Here is a 16520-nt window from a genome sequence, read left to right on the forward strand (position 1 = left end):
AGTGCCTGTGTGGGTATGCACCCCATTATATCATCCCCAAACCCCGCCCCATTTCTCTACTTTGGAGATTTAACAGAGATGCCCAGAATTAGAGAGAAACTAGGGCCTGGGAGCTTCTGCACCCTGGCTTCTCACATACTGACGCACAGGGACTTATGTGTACTCCTCTAAGGGCGAACTGCTTGAAAATGGATTTCATCCTCTAATGCAGGGTGTTACAATCTCACAATAGGGACAGCAGAGGAAAGACATGGAGAACAAAACGTACTTGGCCACTTGGATAAGTGACCTCTTTCTACCCAGACCATCTCCCCCTGCACACACATGCGCGCGCACACACACACCCATTAGCACCCATTAGGGTTTCTTTAATGTCATGTAATCAAACAGGTAAAAAGATTGCACTTTCCAGTATATATAATCCATGACGCCTGTACAAATAATTTATAATCAATCTACATCATATACAACTATACACAGTTAATACCTATATACATCACTACAAATTCAAAGCTACTGCACAAGTCTCTGGTTATGTCTAGAGTGCCAAGCAAGGTGAACTTACAGTTAAATCCCAAGACAGGAGGACATGTGAGGAGCTGTTTGTCAGCCTCTCAAATTACTGCCCTACATAGCAGCTCTTAGGAAGAGAAGTGCTGGCTTCATTCAGGCATTTCTTGACCTCCTTTGCCATCATTAGTCACAGGGTCTCCTTTGTATGTGTCTCCTGGGGCCAAATTCATCTTTTTTCCACATAAACTTTATGTTCTTGCTTGTTAATAATTTACAATAAACCATGAGTAAACTGAGGTTAAAGACAATGCTGTTTATGCTGAAGAAATGAAAGCCCTGTTGCTGAATGCTTCTGGCTTTGTTTATCTTGTATCCCCTTCCTACGGCTCAGGAGGCTGAGGTTAGCTGAACTTGGAATGAGGTGGCTAAATCTTCTAGCATAACAAAAATATTTCCTTCAGTGGCTCTGGTGAGATCCAAATACAAGGAAGTGCAGTGCAGTAGAGGTGAAAGAAAATTTCCTGGATTAAATTTTTGGATTATTTTTGTAATCCCAGTGATAATGGAACAACAATAGGGCTTGGCTTTTTTTTTTCCCCGGAGGAAAAAGTCCAATATACAGTTTTCATAAGTGGAATAACACACCTTGGGGAGTATAGCTTTTCGTGAAATCAGAGTACTTGAGTCACTTGGCAGTACAGTGAATACACCCAAGCCATCAGTGTCTCATAATAAGTGAGGATGCCCCCATGGTGTGGGTGAGATTCTCATACACGCATTTATTTTTTTTGTAATTAAATGATTCTGGGGGGGCTGCCAGGATCTCTTGTTGCTAGGGAGCCTCTCACCTGCCATCAGTTTTAAAGGTGATTTGCCAGCAGGCAGTTTATTTCAATAGAGCTTCCCAGGGAATTGTTTTTATGTTTATGTTTTATGCAATACGCTAAGCTGGGAGTTTGTAAAACTTTAGCTAGAAAGTAAAAGATAAAAACGCTTGCAGTGAGGGGAGAGAGTAAGTGGTTGTTTGATCTTAAAAATCACAGAGCAGGGCAGTGATGGGAGCTGCAGGAGGATTGAGACGATCTTTAAAGCCTACATGGGGGAAAATTTAACCCAAACTTCCCCCATGTCCACAGAGCCTAAATGTCCAAGAAATCCTAATGTTATCAAAATCTTTGGGCCTTAATCAAGGCAGTTCTGTGAAGGGTTATTTAGAGAGGCCCGATCTAAACATTGCAGCCCGACATTTCAAACTTGGATACCTAAAGTTTGGTTGGATACATTCTCATTCCACATGTAGGCACTAAATTAAGTAGCCCCTGATTGTCAGAGGAACAGTTCCAATTGGCCAGACAAAAGTCACATCCCAGCCTGGCCAGCTGTTCCATGATAGGAGTGTGGCATCCCCACTGGGGGTCGGGGGATGTTGTTTTCCCTGCTATACTCCTGTAGGGATTCTGCTGGGGGGTGCAGCTTTAAGTTCCACCAGCAGCTCTTGTGGGAGTCTTGCTGGCTTACCCCTCAGCTGGGATGCACTGCCTCAGCACTCCCCTACGGTTATCTTCATCAGACAGCACCATCCCCTGTTCGGGCTGCTTTGGCTATGAGCAGAATCTCTTGGGGAGCACGTGCTGCACTTGAGACCTTATGGTACTGCAAATTAACCTGGCCCAATACGCACTACACGACAACGCATTACCAGCTGTAAATTGCCCTGGGCTCTCAGGCACTTCTCACCAAACAGAAAGCACATGAAGGCCAAGAAACTAGAGAAGCCACTGATGGATTCTTTGGGTAGCTGTTTCTGGTGACAAAGCAACACTGGCAATGAGGTGTGGGAGCAGAGAACAATTTGGGGTTTGTGTAACCCAGTGTTTAGGAGCAGACCCAGAGCCTCACACAAGGAAGGTCTAATGATCACATCTATCGGGATGTAAGGGAAGCCATGTTAGCACTGTCTTGGACATTTTGGATTAGATCTGACAAGTTACTGAATCTACACTGGGTATCTGAAATGACTTCAGCTGGCAACGAGCAAGAATGAAGATAGGAACTTGTGCACCTGCTGCTGTGGGAGCTTTGTTTGATCCTAGCCAAAGTCACTAGCATGGAAGTCCCTGGCAGTTTTTCCCACAGATCTCAGTGGGAGCTCGACAGACCCTAGTGATGCACATGTTCTACCCAATTCCAATCAGCCCTTACAAGCTTTCTTCTTTGCTAAGTGAATGTTTGGAGGCAATTGCCTGTGTCCCCAAGGTGACTCAAATATATTGCTTTGGAACAGAGACCGTGGCTTCAGGTGTATCTGTGCAGCACCCAGCACAATGGGCCCTGATCCCTGATTAGGGGTTTCAGACACTATTGTAATATAAAATATTAAATAATAATAATTGCACCTTGTGCCCCATCTAAAGCAAGCAGAAGCCAAACTCTGCCAGCTTGTCTCCAATCCTTCTCCCGAAGAAACTCCTCCTCCCCTCTGACACACAAAGAGGAATAAGGGTCTGACTCCTCTGTGCTCAGTTCCCCAGCCCAGCCTCACTCTCCAGCATTACAGGAATTCCCTGCTCTTCCACCTTCTCTCAGGCTCTGTTCCTTGGCTCCGACCTAAGCCACGGCATTATAACAGTTTGCCTGATTTTTACTTTCTTCTTTGAGCCCTAACTTCCCATACAGTTGTAGCTTTACAACAGAAATTGTTGTGAAGTCACTGTAGGTGGCTTTTAGTGTGTTCTTCGGTCCTCGTTCTATTGTGACCCAACCAGGGATTCTTACAAAAGCCTCTCCTGTCAATTTTTTCTTATCTTCTTCACTGGATGATGCCTGCAAATGTGTTGATGGGCAACAGCAAAGATTTGGGCATGTATTTGGCCAGTCCCACATCCTCCGGCTCATGCAGGCTGAATTTCATTTTCCTTGTCTTGTGCAAGCAATAGCTGGGTTCCAGGCAAGGAGAAACTTCCACACTGAAAGAGAAGAAAGATACTTCTACTAAACATGCTGAATCATGGGCCAAATACTGATCTCAGTTATACCAGTGTATATCCAGAATAACTCCACTGGCTTTGGCTGTTGCTTTGGATTTACATCCATGTAACTAAGATTTATAATGTTTGCAATCTTGCACTGGTTTTTGCTAGAAAGATTATCTAATTCATTGTTATTATTATTGTTATTACACAGTGCCTTAGGGTAGCCTTAGTTTGATTCAGGGGAATGCAAACTGTATGTACTACAGAGGGGCCTGAATCAAAACTCCACCTTCAAACTCCCCAGAACTTGAAAGGCATTTGAAATCCAAATTCAGATCAAATTTTGCATTTGACTCCAGTCACAATCCTTGAATCCAATTCCCTTGAACTTTGGGAGGTTCAAATTCCAGATCCAAATGTTGAGGCTTGAGCCTGTCTAATATATAAACACTTCACTTCTCCATCACTGAAAGGCAGTCACTGCTGATGCAGGATGTGGCAGCTTTTAATGGTGCATACAACACTGCCTAGTGGTTTTAGGACAGGAAATGAAGGAGAAAACTGCCTCAGTTTGAAACTGCTGGAGGAAATTTACTAATGCAGAATGTAATTACTCAGAGTGGACTTCTGCCACGACTCCAAAGCTAACACCCTGGTGTTTGCACAAAAACTGCCACAGGACCTTTATGAAGACAAGAAGCAAGAACTTTGGTTTTACACTTCCTCCAAAGATGGCAGTCTCCCCAACACAAGCTTTTACCCAGAGAGGAGGAAAGCACCATCTCTGAACTGTCTTTCTCACAGAAACCAGTTTGTTCCCTCTCCAGCTTCTTGAAGGCCTCATTTGTGGTCTCTGCAAACGTTTCACACACTGCACCATTATCCATGAGCTTCACACAATGTTTCCCCTGGTGAGGTTTGTAAGAAACTGCTGTTGAGTCTTTTTTGCCTGCTGGGCCCCAAATCTTTGAGGTTACACTGTTGCCGGAGAGTAGTGGCTAGAGGTGAACTAGGCAGCTGTGTATGGCATCAGATTTCTGGGCACCTGCCTAAGGTGACCTATTTGGCCCAACCGCCCCTCCATTATGACGGAGGTGTGACTGGGCCAAATTTGAGTGGGGTTGTGACTGAGAATACCAGGTCTCAATGCCACTCAATCAATCAGATTTGGCCCAGCCACCCCTCTGTTATGGAGGGGCAGCCAGCCAAATCTACTGCCCTAGGCTTACAAAGAGGAGAGGGCGGCACACTGAAGTTTTGCCTAGAGTGGCAGATTGTCTTTGGTGGCCTCTGGCTGTTGCCATGGGAAATCCCTTCCTCCAGGCTTGGAGGGAAGCACAACCCATCCACAGGGCTTTTTACAGATCACTAGCCTGTCTCTGACACCCAGCTGTTCCCCCTGATGGGCAACCCAGAATCACAAACAGCTTTCTTGGAAGGGAGTTCCCTCAAAATCCTCTTCAACGGCGGAAAAGAAACACAGATAGAAAGAAACAGAATAAGACTCGCTGTTGGCTATGTGTAATGAGGGAGAGAGAAAACAGGAGGAGAGGGCAAAAGAGGAGGGTAGCCAGAAACTAGGAAAATCAGAGATTTCAATAACCTTTGCCCTAAATAAGAAATAGAGCTTCACTTTCAGGCCTTACATCGTGAGCACCCAAACTGGCCTGTCTGCATACCAACTGCCATCTCTATGCACTAATGCTCATGCACAAATACCAGTTTGCACACCCGGCTATCAGAGCTGCATGTGCACACGCAGCATTTATGTGCACAGTTATGTGAGTATGTGTAATGCTCCGGTCTAGTGTATGATCACATCTCCTCCAAGTGGCTGATTTGTGACTGTACAGCCAACTTCTGTCACACAAAGGGCCAGTTTAAAAAAGGGACACATTTTCATACACAAAAAAGAATCTTCCTTTTCTTTGTCAAATAATTTTGACTGTTGACATTTTCCAACCAGCTCTACTCAAGTGGTAGCTTGCGTTTTTGGGCTTAGAGTCCTGGGTTCAAACCCCTGCAGATGACTTTGGTGGCTGCATATGAATTGGTTCATCATACGTTTTTGTTGGTGGTGCTACTTGGGGCAAAATTATGAAACTGTGGTTCTTAAAATACAAATCCAGACTGCACAAATTCTTGAAAGAACCTCATTTTTTGTTGCTATATTATCAAAGTTGCTCACACAGACTACCCACTCCCACCTTCAGATTTCTACAGTGCCTTTTATCCTGAAGGATCTCCAATCACTCTACAAGCTGTAGAGAAGAATCATTTCCACCACCACAGAAATGCAGCCACTGCTGGGGTAGAACTCAAGAAACTCTTTAACAGTAAATAACATTCTACGACAGTTTCAAGCAAGAAATGAAGATTCCTGTATTCATATCCAGTGCATCATGTGCAAACACGCACTTGGATAATGCTTTCTATCCATGAATCTCAAAGAAGAGCTCTGTGGAGCTTGAAAGCTTGTCTCTTTCACCAACAGAAGTTGGTCCAATAAAAGATGTTAGCTCACCTGCTTTGTCTTTCACAAGCATTAATGAGTTAGACTTAAGAACCCCCCTATGGGAACTAGGAGAGTATAATCCGCACCTTACAAATGGGAAGGTGGGAATACTGAGATATTGTGGAAGTCTGTGGCAGTGTTGGGAAATGAGCCAGATCTCCTAACCCCCAGCCATCTGCTCAAGCCACTCTCTTTTATTATTTAATATATATGATAAAATAGTTTGCATTGACCTAGTGTTTTCCAGGCAAAGATCTCAAAACACTTTACAAAGGAAGGTTAATATCACTGACTTCATTTTACTCTGGTGATAACAGGCACAGGGAGGCCATGTGATTCACCCAGGGCCTCTCACCAAGTTAGAAGCAGAGTTAAGACTAGAACCTGTATCTCCTGACTTCCAGGCCTGGGCACTAGCCAACATCACGTCCTCTGTAGTCTTAATAACCCTTGTGAAAAGACATGTTGTGTCTCCGGGGAAGTCTAACTTTAAATCGATAGCTTGATGCTTGTTTAAAGCCTTGCAGCTAAGTCGCCTTACCCGACTACGTTCGTGTAGGTCCTTCTGAAGTTCTTGTCCAGGCACAGGTTGAAGGTCCTTTGTTCCATGCTCTGGATTTTGATATTACGTGTTCTGATCTTGTTTGTTGCTGACTGGAACAACAGGGAAGAAAAAGCCCTACTGAATTTTTCACTTACCTTCTTAAGGCTGCACCAAGACAGATGGTGAATGTGTGTGTGTGCACACATCTATTTTTGAACTTTGGACCACAAGACACGACTGCTGGAATAGAGAGGGAACTGGCTCTTTCCTTTTATTTCCCCTGGCACAAATTGGCCAATATTTTCAAAAGCAGCCAGTGATTTGGGTGCCTAACTTGAGGCTCCTTAAAGGACACCCCATAGCCCCAACTGAAGTCTGTGAGAGATGCAGATGCTCAACAACTCTGAAATTCAGGCCCCTTTAAGGTGTCCCAAATTAGGTCTCCAAAATCACTGGCCAGAGTCCACAGTAACCGGGAAGGCCTGGTGCTCAAGCAGCCTTACAAGGGACCACTAGTGTTAGTGTCTTGGGGTGAGACCTCCCACCCCCCACTCTAAACCCTTTATGCCAGCGTGGGAAGGTTTCCCTGACACAGGCACTGCAAAACTGCTTTCTGAGGCCCCCTTTGCAAGCCCTGGTGTAGCCTGGGGTCATGCTGGGGGTGGGACAGGAAGGGTGAGTTGGGGCAGGGCTACAATGCTCAATGCTGCAGAGATTCTAGGCAGCACTGTGACTTGGCGGAGATGGGAGAGGCTGCCACAACCTTGACAGGCCCCTAGGGCTGTTTAAGGTTCACTGAAGTCCCCAGAGCAGCCCAGGTTTAGGTGGGCAGAAAGGTGGCTTATAGCCCCCCTTCCCTTGGGCTGTGAGTCACTGAATCTCACCTGGGATGCCTGAAATACATGGAAATAGGTGATAAAGAAACAGGCCTTTGGTCCATTTGGCCCTACAGGACCTGATTCTCAGGATATGTCTACACTGCAATTGGAGGTGTGATTGCCACTCACGTAGGCACACCCAGACTAGCTTTAAGCTAGCTAGTGAAGATCTTGTGGCACTGGCTGTACGAGCCTGTGTTCCTAGCTCACAACAGGGTCTGTGCTGCTGCATCTGCACTGCCAGATTAGAGCTAGCACCGGGGAGCCCACACAAGCTGCCCTCATACCTTCAGTTATACCAAGCCCTCTTTGCACCATTCCGGCGGGGCAAAGGGGCCTGTAAACAAGGATCAAACCCTATATCTAGTGGATGTTTGTCCTCTGGATCATAATATCTACTACACACCAAGACACGCTGCTCCAATGGCAGAGTCTTGCAGAGGAGAAATGCTAATACACCGTGTTCCATCCGGGCAGTACTGAGGGACAGTGACAGACCTGCTTGGGTTTCCAGCAAAAAGCTGAAATTTGACAGGGGAGAAATACTGAAACCACTTTCTGAGCAGCTCTATGCAGTATCTCCTCCTCCTTTTGTAGAGCAATGGGGGATTTCCTTCTTCAGTCTTTGCAGTAGCAAGAAGTAAAATCTCTAATAATCATGCTTCTAATTACGTTTCTCCATCTACATCATTCATTCCAAAGGATCCTGAGCAATGGGCCAGATCCCGCAAACCCTGCTGAGCACACCATTTCCTACAGTGAGTAGCTTCCTGGCCAGTAGCAGGTTGTTCATGGTAGCAAGCAGCAGCCTCAGTAGCATCTGCGGGGTCAGGCACTCTAAGTGGACAGGTGGACCCATCACTGAGAGCACTGGGAGTCTGGGGTGCTGTCTTCCTTTTTTTAACACCCTTAGTCTGCAATGTGGACAGGACCCTTACACCATGTCTGTGAAGCTAGGTTGGCTGGTCCCCCTTCCTCTGCAGCTGTCTGGGATTTCCTGGGAGACCTCTCATTCAAGCACTGGCTTGGCCCAACATTGCTCAGCTAGTGATTTTGAATCACCACCTCCAAGGGATGGGACGCCAGGGGTCCTCCCACTTTTTACTGGCCATAAGGGCAAGCGATGGGTGGGAAGGGGCAGAGAGGAGTGACTCTCTGGGGGAAGGGGCAGTGTGAGGGGCGGGGACATAGTTCAGGAGCCTGTGCCTCCCCCCTCTTTTAGGATGCTTCCACCACTCCTGCCAGTGGCTCACAGCTACTTACAGAAAATGATCTTCCCGACAGGTTGGAGGTTTTGACGACTTCAGCAATATTTACATTCAAGCACGCCAGATCTGCAACAAAATCGGGGCATTAGACTGAGACTAGAGCACAGGTCAGCCCAGCCTGCTTTGTCTTGGCTGGGTGAGGTCTTCTGGAATTCTCCACTGCTAACCGTTCTTGGTGGGCTCCCCATCACCCCCAAAGGTACTATGTTAGAATCAGCATCTCTCTGCTTGGAGTGCCTGGGTACAGCTCCTAGCATCAGCCCGAGGGGGCCCCGGAGAGCAACACAAGTTACTCCTGTCTTATTCCCTTGCACTACATAAGGCTGAGAGCACTGCCTGTGTAGTGACTCCATCCTCTGTCACCCCAAGGGGGTATCTCCACTGGGGTTCATGGGGCAGACACAAAGGAGGAGCTATGACAGCTGAAGGTCTATCCCCCAAAGACATCTCTTTCTCTCTTCCTCCCTTCCTCCTTGGTCACACAAATGCAGAAGAGGTGGGATATAATGGCACAAAGAAGCATAACTGAGTCCAATGATGCATCCTCAGTTACTGGGAGCTCCCTAAAAGTGGGGCATGAGACTCAACAGCCAGATACTTGACCATGAGCTGTAGTGATCATGTCTGCAGCACACGGATATGCATGCAGCATGGACTCAGCTCCCGCAGCCCAGCCAAAGCATGCATTGAGCATTCTGAGATGGATTCTCTGGGGGCCAACCTCTTCTTTGGCTGTTCCAAGGTCCTGCTCAGGAGTCCTCAAAACACTGAATAATTGGCAGCTCAGCAAACAGTGCCCCACCAGGAGAATCCTCACCTTCTGTTTCACTGGAGGGAATGGCTTTCATCACCAGGCCGGTAGATCGCAGCAAGACTTCTACCTCCTTCTTCCGATTACTCAGCAAAACCTGCACAAGAGAAACATTTCACTCAGTTACATGTTAGGGATCAACATGTCAGGCCTGAATGAAACCAACTGGGTGCCTGATCCAGAGCACACTGGGACAGGCTAAATCTGTTTTTTCATTTGATTTCTCTCTCCCCTCCCCCTCCTCTCTGCTCCTACATTCACATTTTTCCTCTGTTTGTTTTTCACTTTGCTCCACTTTCTGCTCCACTTTTCACCCCACTGGATTTCCTCCCTCTGCAGCTTTTCTCACAGCCTCTCCTAAGCAAACCTGAGAGCATTCACATTCCAGCTGAGCTTTCAAACCCGCAATATTTGGGTGGGTTCGAAACAAGGCAAGACACGGTCACTCAGCCCCTGGTTAAACCCCAAAAGACACCCTGCCAGCCCCTTTTAATGACAGAAAAAGCATAAGATTAGGAGTAGGGAAAACCCATCTAAATTGAGAGGAAAAAAGGTGGGAAAATTATAAATATAAAGGGCCATGTTAAAAAGAAACAGATTCTAAGCTGCTCAGGCAGAACAGGGAATCATCGAATCATAGAACACAAAGGGACCTCGAAAGCTCTTCTAATCCAGCCCCCTGCACTCAAAGCAGGATTAACTATTATCTAGACCAGCCCTGACAGGTGTCTATCTATCCTGCTTTTAAAAATCTCCGGTAACGGAGATTCCACAACCTCTCTGGGCAATTTATTCCAGAGCTTGCACATGTGTCTGCATATTTAGCACCAGATTCTGCCTCTCTAATTCAGGCTCAATAATGTCTTACTCAGTGAGTAGCATCACGGACTTCAGTGAGACTGGCCGCTGAGTAAAGCACTATGCAATCTAAATAAAGGTGGCAGAACTGGGCCCATAGGCTTTGTCTAGACTAGGAAAAAGATGTGTGTTCTGAATAAAGCGTCAGCTAACGTGATTTGAAACACTGCTTAGGGGCTAGTGTGGGCGGATGAACACCTTTACAAACACATGAGCTGGACACGGGCAACGCTCAGAGACTCAAAACAAAGGGAAACGATTACTACAATAGATAATAATAATGGAGATATCCCTATCTCCTAGAACTGGAAGGGACCCCAAAGGGTCATCAAGTCCAGCCCCCCACCTTCACTAGCAGGACCAAGTACTGATTTTGCCCCAGATCCCTGGGTGGCCCTGTCAAGGGCTGAACTCACAACCCTGGGTTTAGCAGGCCAATGCTCAAACCACTGAGCTATCCCTTCAAGTGTTCATTGAAAAGTACCCCTCCTCTGTAGATGTGCAATAGGAGGGGAAAAAAGGGCCCATTAAACGTCATAATCCCATAGGCTAGACTTTACAGTTAATCAGTAAAGGGTCTTCTGCATCCTAATCAATATTTCCAGGACAGGGGGGACTGGATGTCCCAGGAACAGCTGGCTCATTATTACAAAGGCTGATCCAGGAGCTGGCATCTCTTTTCAGGTAAGATGATGTCCAGGCACATTCAGCCCTCAATCAATACATATGCTGAAAGGAGCATCTCACGGGCAACAGCAAAGGCAGTTTTCCCTTGTTGCAGCGATCTGCCCCAGATCCCCTGCACGCCGTGAGCTCCCAGATCCACCAAAAGGAGTCCTGCAAGCAGTGAGGCCATGGGACAAAGAGTCGCATCTTACCTTGCTATACGTTACTGCGAGATCTGCCCCAGGGACTTCCAGCATTGTTTTCTTCTTCATCTGCATATGGTCTGGAAGAGGGAAATCAATGGGAACTGAGGGCCCAAATGGCAACATTGCTCATTTAGATGTGGCAAAGTAACTTCTCCTCAGCAGACTCAGTCCTTTTTAGCCTTGGAGAGACAGACTTGGGCAAAGCAAATCCTTCCAGGTAGCACAGGGTCTGGCTGATTCTTCCCTCAGTCAATCCCTTGTGCTTGTGTACTCCCCTTCTGGAGATGGAGTGCAGCCTTCCCTGCTGCAAAGGTTCAGAGCCTTGCGGCACCTAGCTTGCTGGCAGCTCCCCTGCTTCTCTCACCCTCCCCCCTGCTTCCATGCCAGGGAAGATTTTAAAAGGTCTCCAGCAGTTGGAGCCAGCTGAAGCTAATTAATTCCCTGATAACCCCTCTTCCAGCTGAACCTTATTTCCCCCTTGTTCTCTCTCCTTAGTGGATTGGAAGCAGCCTTTTAACCCCCTGGGACTAATTACTACCCCTCCCTTTGTAGCCATTTGTCCTGGGTTTGCCACATATCTTCCCCCCCCCGGCTCAACACTACGGGGTTGGGCTACTTGGGTCGGAAAGCAGTGCACTCTTGACAGGCCATCTGCATTGCCATGTTGGGTTCCAGACCTATGTCGGACTTTGAAGTGGAAGGGCTGAAGCGACAGGAACCATCTTGTTACTCTCGCGTTTTTGTCCTTGTTTTGGTGCATTCACTGCAAAGGGGCATGGTCCGTGACAAGGGTAAACCTCTGTCCAAGTAGATAGTAGCGGAGGCTTTCTATGGCCCATTTTACCGCCAGGCATTCCTTCTCCACTACGGCGTATTTCCGTTCCCTAGGTAGGAGCTTCCTACTGAGGAAGAGGACAGGGTGTTCGTCATCTCCAACCATTTGTGAAAGCATTGCCCCAGCCCTACTTCGGAGGTGTCAGTTTGTAGGATAAACTCCTTTCCCCAGTCTGGGGCAACTAGTACGGGGTCTGTGCAGAGGGCCGTCCTCAGATCCGCAAAAGCCCCTTCGGCTGCAGCAGACCGTTTTACTATGTCTGGGCCCCGAGCTTTTGTTAGGTCCGTTAATGGGCATGCTCTAGTGGTGAAGTGGGGAATGAACCGTCTATAGTACCCCACTAGTCCCAGGAATGCTCTGACCTGTTTTTTCCGGAATGGTCGGGGCCACTTCTGTATAGCTTCTATCTTATTGAGCTGGGGCTTCACCACACCCCTCCCCACTATATACCCAAGGTACTTGGCCTCAGCTAACCCAGTCGAACATTTGGAGGGATTTGCAGTCAGTCCTGCCTTCCTCAGGATGTCCAGTCTTCCACCTTCTCCATGTGCGTCTTCCAGTCGGGGCTATATATGATGATGTCGTCGAGATAGGCTGCTGTGTACTTTCCATGGGGCCGCAACAGTTTCTCCATTAGCCGTTGGAAAGTAGCGGGGGCCCCATGCAACCCAAACGGGAGAACAGTGTATTAATATAGCCCTTCTGGAGTTGCAAAGGCTGTCTTCTCCTTGTCGGCCTTGGCCAGGGGGATCTGCCAATAGCCCTTGGTAAGGTCAAGGGTAGACATAAACTGTGCCTTTCCCAATCTGTCAATCAGCTCATCTATCCTGGGTATAGGGTACGCATCAAATTGGGACACTTCATTCAGCTTGTGGAAGTTGTTGCAGAACCTCATGCTGCCATCAGGCTTAGGCACTAAAACCATGGGACTGAACTATTGACTATGAGATTCTCAAATGACTCCTAAGGCCAGAATTTTCCTGACCTCTTTCCTAATCTCTTCTCTCTTGGCCTCCGGGATCCGGTATGGCTTGACGTTCACCTTCAGTCCAGGCTCTGTGAGGATGTGATGGTGAACCTCAGTAGTCCTGCCTGGCTTTTCCGAGAACACATCCCGGTTGCGTTTGATCAGCTGATCACTTCTGATCATTGTTCTGGAGTCAACTCCAGGGATATTCCCACCAGGTTGGGCTGGTTGCCTTTAGGGGATGGTGCCCCCAGCGCCACCACTGGAGCTTCTTTATCCTGCCAAGGTTTCAGCAGATTTATATGGTAGATCTGCTCCAGCTTCCGGCGACCCGGCTGTTGGACCTTATAGTCTTCTCCTATAGCTTCTATTACTTCATACAGCCTCTGCCACCTGGCCAGGAGCTTGCTCTCCGCTGTGGGTACGAGCACCATCACCCAGTCCCCCACTTGGAACTTCCGGGTCATTGCTTGGCGATTGTAATATGCCCGTTGTGCCCCTTGGGCTTTCTCCATGTATTCGCGCACAAGGGGAGCAACTCGGGCTATTCTGTCTTTCATCTGTAGCACATGTTCAACAACGTTTTTTCCTCGGGTTCGGCTGTTCTTCCCAGTCTTCTTTAGCCAGGTCCAGTATGCCCCTGGGGTGGCAACCATATAACAGCTCGAAGGGAGAGAATCCAGTTGAAGCCTGAGGAACCTCCCATACGGCAAACAGCACGTAAGGTAGCAGAGCGTCCCAGTCTTTCCCGTCTCGACTAATCACTTTCCGTAACATGTTTTTCAATGTCCTATTAAAATGTTCAACAAGGCCATCGGTCTGGGGATGGTAGACTGATGTTCTAAGGGTCCGTATGTGGAGCATTGCACATAGGTCCTTCATCAGCTTAGACACAAAGAGGGTTCCTTGGTCCATCAGGATTTCCTTCAGTATTTCTACTCTGGAAAAAAACTGGACTAATTCTTTGGCTATGGTCTTGGACAGGGTATTCTGTAGGGGTACGGCCTCGGGGTATCGGGTGGCATAATCTAGGACTACCAGAATGTACTGATGGCCCCAGGCTGACTTCTCCAAAGGCCCTACTATGTCCATAGCTATTCGCTCAAATGGGATCTCGATAATTGGCAGAGGTACCAGGGGAGCCCTTAAGCGTGGTCGGGGCCCATGTATCTGGCATTCCGGACAGGGTGTACAATATCACCGGACCACCGCATAAATGCCAGGCCAAAAAAACCTCTGTAAAATCCGATCAAGGATCTTATCTACCCCTAGATGGCCCCCGAACAGATGGCTGTGGGCCAGATCCATTATGGCCCTCTGATGCTTCCGGGGGACCAAGAGTTGTTCTACGACTTGCTCTTGCACCCTGACTACTCTGTATAGAAGATCATTTTTAATCATATAATACGGCCATGGGCCCTTAACTCTCCCCTCCACGGGGACCCCATTTACCTCGATTACTTCTTTACGAATATTGTGGTATATGGGATCATTGGCCTGATCCTGACCAAAACTCCCGAGTGCGGTCCCCATTTGTCCAAATTCTGGGGGGGTCTATCTCTGTCTCCCCCTCAGGGAACGCCCCTGGGGAACCAGGTCTAACAATAGGGTTGTTAATGACCAACTCGATCCCACTGTCGGTTAAGCCCCTTCTTTCCCCTACAAGCGTAGACTTTTGGTACTGGGTCAGGATCCTTGTCCTCCTTTTATCTGCCCTCCATTCTCTCCGGGTCTTCCTGGACTTCCCCAGTGGGGAGAACAAATTCTGGCTAAGCTCATGGAAGGCTGGGGGAGGGTCACCTATCTGGGCTACACCCTGGATCCCCGGGTCATCATTTTCTTCTACCTCTTCCCCGGGGAGTAGGCTATCAAACCCCGGGAAGTCTCGTCCGATAAGGACAGGGTAGGGGAGTTTCGGAACTACTCCCACCGTCAACTTAGTGGGGTTTCCGAGAACTTCTATTTTTAAGGGGGATGGTTGGATAATAGTTGACATCCCCATGCACACAGGATATTCCCGAGGTTTGGCCCAGGATAGTTGGTCCTGCATGACCAACTTCCCTGAGACTAATGTGATTGCACTTCCCAAGTTATTACTGCTGTGGTCTTTATACCATTCGTCTTAACAGGCCTAGTGTATCTATGAGGGACCATCGCAACCTCGACTAGACTTACTAGATCATGTGGTCCCCCCATATCTCCCAGTTCACATTGCATAGGCTCTCTTAGATTTGGGCATTGGGCAGCAATATGCCTCAATTTGCTACAGGCATAACAACGGTACCCCGCTTGGGGCAGCCCCCTATTTTTCGGGCTGCTGGGCTTTATTCCCCAAGTATTCTTCCCTCAGTCCTCAAGTCTCTCCAGGACCACCGGCTGCTTTTCCACCTCCTTCCTCCCCTCTATTGTCTGGCCTGGCGCTAGGGCAAACCGGGGTCTTGGCGCAGAGACTGGTCTCCAATTCTGGCGCCTTCCTTCCCCAGTGGTCCGAGAAAGTTCTTGGGCTGCTAAGTGTCTCTCTACGAGGACAACTAATTCATCATAAGAGGAAGGATCATTTTGGCGGACCCACCCTCGTATGTCCAGCGGCAACCCCCTCATGTACCTGTCCAACACCAGGATTTCCTCTACCTTGTCTGGTGCATGGGTCTCAGGGCGGAGCCACTTCCGAGCAAGATGGATCAGGTCAAATAGCTGGGACTTTGGTGATCTGTCATCCCGGTACTTCCACTTGTGGAAGCGCTGGGCCCAAATGGCCGGCGTCACACCTGACCTCGCCTGATTTTCGCCTTCAGCTGGGGGTAATCCATAGCTGCTTCTGTGGTCATGTCGAAGTAGGCCTTCTGGGCCTCCTCACACAGGAATGGAGCCAGGATGCCTGCCCACTGGTCTTGGGGCCAGGTCTCCCGTAGTGCCATCCTCTCGAATGCAAGTAGATATGCCTCTACATCGTCATCCGTTGTCATCTTCTGTAAATAGCTGCTTGGTCATAGGGGCTAGGTCTCCTGGGGCCCGCAAGTCAGCATGGACAGGGCTTTCAACTGGTTCACCACTTCATTTAGGGCGGCTCGATCTTGAGCCATCTGGTTCATCAGCAATTGGTTTGCCTCTTGTTGGACACGTACTGACACTTGCTGGGCTGCCATCTGTACTCTGATAGCCTCTTGCTGAGCCACAGTGGCCTGTATCAACATCTTCACGACATTCTCCATTTTTTTTTGTTTTTTTTTTTTTGGGGGGGGGGGTTGCGATTTACCTTGCCCTGAGATGGCTTGCCACACAGCCTCACTCACTATGACATCCCACTCCTGACACCATGTGTGGCAAAGTACCTCCTTCTCCTTGGCAGGCTCAGGCCTCTTTAGCCTTGGAGAGACAGACTTGGGCAAAGCAAACCCTTCCAGGTAGCACAGGGTCTGGCTAATCCTTCCCTCAGTCAATCCCTTGTGCTTGTTTTCTCCCCTTCTGGGGACACAGCGCAGCCTTC

General features: G+C 48.2%; 1 protein-coding gene across 6 annotated transcripts in view; it reads right to left on the bottom strand.

Moving 5' to 3' along the window:
* Nucleotides 1-345: 345 nt before the first annotated feature.
* The window catches only part of PIK3R6 (phosphoinositide-3-kinase regulatory subunit 6), an 82284-nt gene continuing 66109 nt past the window's right edge, over nt 346-16520 (bottom strand). For all 6 annotated transcript variants that reach the window (XM_030534613.1, XM_030534614.1, XM_030534612.1 and 3 more), the window contains 5 exons: nt 11238-11308; nt 9508-9598; nt 8686-8756; nt 6542-6654; nt 346-3479 (listed from right to left, as the gene is read on the bottom strand). In XM_030534613.1, the coding sequence (XP_030390473.1) occupies nt 3323-3479; nt 6542-6654; nt 8686-8756; nt 9508-9598; nt 11238-11308 (503 nt within the window). In that variant the 3' untranslated portion in view covers nt 346-3322. The remainder of the gene's footprint in view (nt 3480-6541; nt 6655-8685; nt 8757-9507; nt 9599-11237; nt 11309-16520) is intronic.

This window comes from Gopherus evgoodei, chromosome 15 (assembly GCF_007399415.2).
Source record: "Gopherus evgoodei ecotype Sinaloan lineage chromosome 15, rGopEvg1_v1.p, whole genome shotgun sequence".
In the NCBI taxonomy this organism is placed as follows: Eukaryota; Metazoa; Chordata; order Testudines; family Testudinidae; genus Gopherus; species Gopherus evgoodei.